Here is a 4922-nt window from a genome sequence, read left to right as displayed (position 1 = left end):
GCTAAAAAATGCAAGAGTCTGATACGTGTCCGCCACTCGCTGCTTCACGACAGCACCAACCGCTATGTCCGAAGTGTCTGTAGTCAGCACGATCTCAGCGTCAGGGTCTGGGTATGTGAGGAGAGAAGCCTCACAGTCTGACGTCCACTCCACAGGATCTGTGATTTTTTTAGAACGCAGGATCTGCAGGAAAATGGGCGGAGTCACAGCCAGCCCAGAATGCAAGGAGAACATGACACAGAATGGAATGTGAAAACAAAATGTGTTTTGATTCTTTGGAAAATGCAACTTAAAGGTGAAAGCGATATTTAATGGACATAGAAGAGACATCAAATATAATATATTGAGGTTTTTTTGCTTTTTAGTCACAATATTGTAAATGTGCAGCTGAGATTAACTAATTTGAGCGTTTTTGTTTCCTGGTGTTAAATGACCAAAAAAAAAGAAATTTTGAGCTTTTTAAAAATAGATCTCATGTTTTTATCTGTTCTTCCAACTCCGTTTTGTTAAAAAATCAAAACAGAAACAAAGTTTTTAGTATACAACGTAGAGAAACGTCAACTTTTACTTTGATAGACAAAAAAATATTCCTCTTTTGTTTTGATGGTCATCAAAACCTCTTTTTAGATTTTTTCTAACTTTGCTTGTTAGAATCTCCTCTAACATTATGATATATTTTTCCATCTTCTGTAAAATGTCACAATGAGTAGGATTTATAGATGTTATGATAAGAAACATGCAGTTGAACATGTAAAACCCTGAAGAATTCAGTTTCTGTGCTGTAGATTTGATGTTGAGCTTCTACTCAAAGTAACTCACCGCACTGCCATCAATCATCTGCAGTTACTCTTCCATTTGAAGACATCAAGAAAACATTTCTGTCAGGGCTCAACCAGCAGTGACTTCCTCTGACCACCAGAGGGAGCCCTCACCAGAGCACTGATTAATCTCTTCCCTTCCTCACTCAATGTCCCATAATGCATCTGCCTGCCACTCCTTCCTTCACCACCTGTTTCCCATTCAAGTTAATCACCAAACTGTATTTAACCCTGTTCACCACTCTTCTCCATGAGTCTTGAATTATTTCCCTGGTACATTCAGTCCGAGTGTTTATGCTCTGTTTGCCTCTCTGTGTTTGACCCCTGCCTGTTTATTGATCTCCTGCTTCGCTCCTTGCTCTGACCCTTGCCTGTTTCCTGACTACGCCTTGCCCTGTGTTTACCTGCTCCTCGTCATCCTTAAAACCTTGTTGCACATGGATCCAAACGTCTCAGCCTCTTCATCACAATTTTCTTACAGTTCGTTCATTTATTTGAATAATTTAAAAGTAATTTTGAATTAGACTGAAACTTGTATTCTCGCTTAAATCCATCCCAAACCGGTTTAACCAAAGTTTCATCCTAATTTGGAACAGGATCAGCTTTGATTTTAGGAACGGTGTATCAATCTGTTTTGTCAGTCTTTTTATCTATCTATTGCAAAGTGGCTTGATCCTATAGTGATCTGATTATGGCAAGAAGCAAATCTAATACTTCTTCCAAAAATAATCGTAAACAAAAACCCCTTTAAAATGGCTAAACATACGTGGACTTTAAAAAATACATACTGGAAAGCTGTGCTGGGAGCATATGAGTGTAATCATGGCAATGTGAATCCAAAACTGAAAATCAGAAATAACTCTAGACGACAACTGTTTGTTCTCCTTTTATTTTGTTCAGAAAGTCAGAAAATTCCAAACAATATCAGGATTATATTCAGAAAATTCTGGAAAGAACATTCACTTGTTTACATTACGACTGCATGCAGAGCCTTTGCATGTGTCAGTGTCATCGGGTAAGACACTGAACCCCACATGCTCCAGGTTAGCAACAGTGTTCAGAAGTGGAGCCGCCAACACTGTGTGAATGGGAAGAAGGTAGTATAGTGTTACCAATTTAACATTAATATCAATAGATGGAGCTGGGGCAGCCTAAGGCAGAAAATCATTCTTCATGGAGCTCTAGTTTGGTTGCAGATGCCGGATATCATGTTTCCCAAAGCGCCTCCAGTAGCAAAAGTAAGTGTGAAGCCACTCCAAGAAAAACCAACCGCGCCTGCAAGAAACAATGTGTGTTTCAAACAAACGTATTTCTCAAGGTTATTTTTTTCTTTCACCTCTTTAAATCTGAAAACTTGTTCTCATGCAATAACTTTTCTTTAATATTTTTTTAAAGGTTTGGCCAATCAAACTTTCTTTCCCCTAACATTTTTAGGACAATAATGTGTTTGAACTAAACAGTTTTACATTGAGCGTACCAAAAGATTGTAGTAATGCTATTAAACCGGGCCATCCTCCTGAGAGTAATGCCATCAGTTTTGCAGCAATGGATCCTGCTACTATTCCAGTTGCAGAGAAACCCAGTGCAGCGATAACAGCAGGAGTCAGAACCACAGCAGCGACTCCTCCTGCAAATCAAACAACAAAAAGAGCTGATTTCATATTTAAAAGTTATTTTAAGTGATTTGAGGTTCATTCAGAGTCTTACCTCCACCTATAAGAACAGCTTTACCTGTGGAACATGCAAAGAAAATACATATGAAACATTTCTTTTTCAGGATGAAATACATCCAGTTAATAAAACATGAACTATGAGATTAAAAAAACGATCACCTACATAGTTCCTCCATGGTAGCTTTGAGGAAAGTGAAAAGCGGTGCTTTTTAAAGGGCTGACACAGGGGAGTGGTTTGTTTCTAACGTCATGTTCTGTAAAACTGCTCTTACCTGTACAGTAGGTTGCATTTTCTGTCATCCATATGCTTTACGACTAAATAAAGAGGCGGTGTCATTGATAAATGTTCTTCATTTCCCTCAGTGTCCCACTTTTTCTCAGCCAACCTTTGCCTCTGAACACACCTTTGAACTTCTACATTTAATCTATTTGTTGATCTATAAATAGATTTCATTATTTCATTATTTAAATTTTGATGTACGACCTTAAATAATGTCTTTAATTACTGCAAAAAAGTCAAAATGATCAATTTGCCTGACAGTAGGCTAAAGATTAAAGGAAAGAGCTGCTTTGTTCAAAATACAAACTAATACTAGTTTCAGTTTCAGTTCATATCTTTCAGAAGGAGGGAAACTTAAGAAGCACACGTTGATCACATCACCTCCTTGGTCGTGTTGATAAGGAGGTGATTTATGCTTTTCTATTGTCCCCAAAATGAAGTTCAGGTCAATAACTCAGAAAAAATCAAGTCATAGCAGGAGTAACCATATGGATGGACAAAGTAAACCACAATTCTTTTTTTTATTTTTTTATTTTCAAATCTGTAATATCGTGTTACGTTATTAACTCACTACAATTGCGGTCTTGAAGGCAAAATACATTTAATAAATATTATTCCTTCAATCTAAAACAATGTCAGAAGCTCAGATCTTCCTCATTAAAAGTGATTTACTTTTAAAAACTAACAAATGCCTCTTATTCATAGATACAGCAATTCAGATAAACATGTTTGATTCACCTTTACTTTTTCATTCTCAAGGACGTTCATGTGACCAGCTGCTTGATTATTTAAAGGGTAACCAAACCCTAAATCAACTTCTTTTGTCTGTTGACCTTTATAAATGTTTTTAAGTCCTGTCTGTTAGTCCTTGCCACATTGTTTACAATTTAACATTTATTTGTTTAATTCCTGACATTTTGTTTTAAAACCATCTGTGTGCTGCCCCCCACAGGTTAAAACGAGGTATTACTGTTGAATTTTGTGATATATATATAAATGGTGGATGTCCCAGAAGTTTCACGACATCATGAGCTCCAGTATAGAAGCCCCGCCCATCTTTGAACACTTGACAAGTGGCTGCAGGTAGAAACACAACAGAGGTGGAATTTTATAAAAGCCCTTTTTCCCACTCCCCTTTAAGTCGCATCAAACTTGACTTTTTCTCTCTGTTGTGAAAGTTAAACTTGGTAAAACACTGCACCTATCTGGTAAAAAAAAAAACAATCCAACTGAGTTATTTTTTCCCAGGATATCTCCAGACGTTCAGGGAGAAAATATGCGGTTGTGTGAGATTGAAGCTGATATTTAAATCTATTCTTAGTTGTCTTCCTTTTTTCATAAAGTTCATGTTATGGTCTTCTCTTTTTTTCTTTTTTTTCCTGATTACCTGCTTATACAGGAAATGTATGATTGTGTTGTTAGGACAATGGTTGTTTTTTTCTTTCTTTTCCTTCTTCCACGAGACACAGAAAAGAGCAAGACTCTGCTTCAGATAAAGCAAAATGAATTTATTTTTATTTAAAAAAAGGAGACCACATTTATTTGGATGGAAAACTTTTAGATTTTGTGAAATATTGTTAAATCTAGCTTTTAAAAACAAAGAAGTGCATTTTATTCCAAGATATTACCCTTCAGATAAACCTACGTTCAATTTACCTCTAATTCTTTAATCTCAAGAATGTTTGCGTGATTAGAAGCTTGAATTTTTGATTAGAAGCTTGAATTTTTAAAATCAGAGGATCATAATGTTAGCGTTTGTCGACCTCTGCTGACCATTGAAGGAAGTATTTGTTTATTTTGTGCACTTATGTTTATTTGTTTTCACAGATTTATCAGTGAAAATACATAATTTTTACTTTCTTTTTTTAATTTAGTTTACTACAGTGATGAGATCAATGACATAAATAAAAAAAGGCTTTCAAATGTGTACAATCACCAACAACGAGGGCACAATAAACTCTTGACTTCTTCAACACCAACTTCAAGAACAACAAGTGTTATAACATCAGAATTAACACCAAAAGAACATAAGAGGCTGCCAGGCTGCAGTTTTATAAGATATGGTCCTTTAGGAACCAACAGCAAACAGAACCGATCAACAGTGAGAGCAGAACTTCAAATCTTGAGTCTGTAAACAAATTCTATGGAGAG

At 36.1% G+C, this 4922-nt stretch overlaps 1 protein-coding gene across 1 annotated transcript; it reads right to left on the bottom strand.

The window, feature by feature from the left end:
* Positions 1-1691: 1691 nt before the first annotated feature.
* Positions 1692-2688, bottom strand: LOC112149912 (interferon alpha-inducible protein 27-like protein 2A). Its single transcript, XM_036209835.1, has 4 exons — positions 2655-2688; positions 2526-2549; positions 2296-2445; positions 1692-2093 (listed from the first exon to the last, which is right to left on the bottom strand). Exons 1-4 carry the CDS (start codon positions 2665-2667, stop codon positions 1990-1992), a joined length of 291 nt encoding a protein of 96 aa, XP_036065728.1. The 5' UTR covers positions 2668-2688; the 3' UTR covers positions 1692-1989.
* Between the last annotated feature and the right edge of the window lie 2234 nt (positions 2689-4922).

Source organism: Oryzias melastigma, linkage group LG22, assembly GCF_002922805.2.
Source record: "Oryzias melastigma strain HK-1 linkage group LG22, ASM292280v2, whole genome shotgun sequence".
Lineage (NCBI taxonomy): Eukaryota > Metazoa > Chordata > Actinopteri > Beloniformes > Adrianichthyidae > Oryzias > Oryzias melastigma.
The sequence above is the reverse complement of the archived record's forward strand: the minus strand, read 5'-3'. Positions and strand labels throughout refer to the sequence as shown.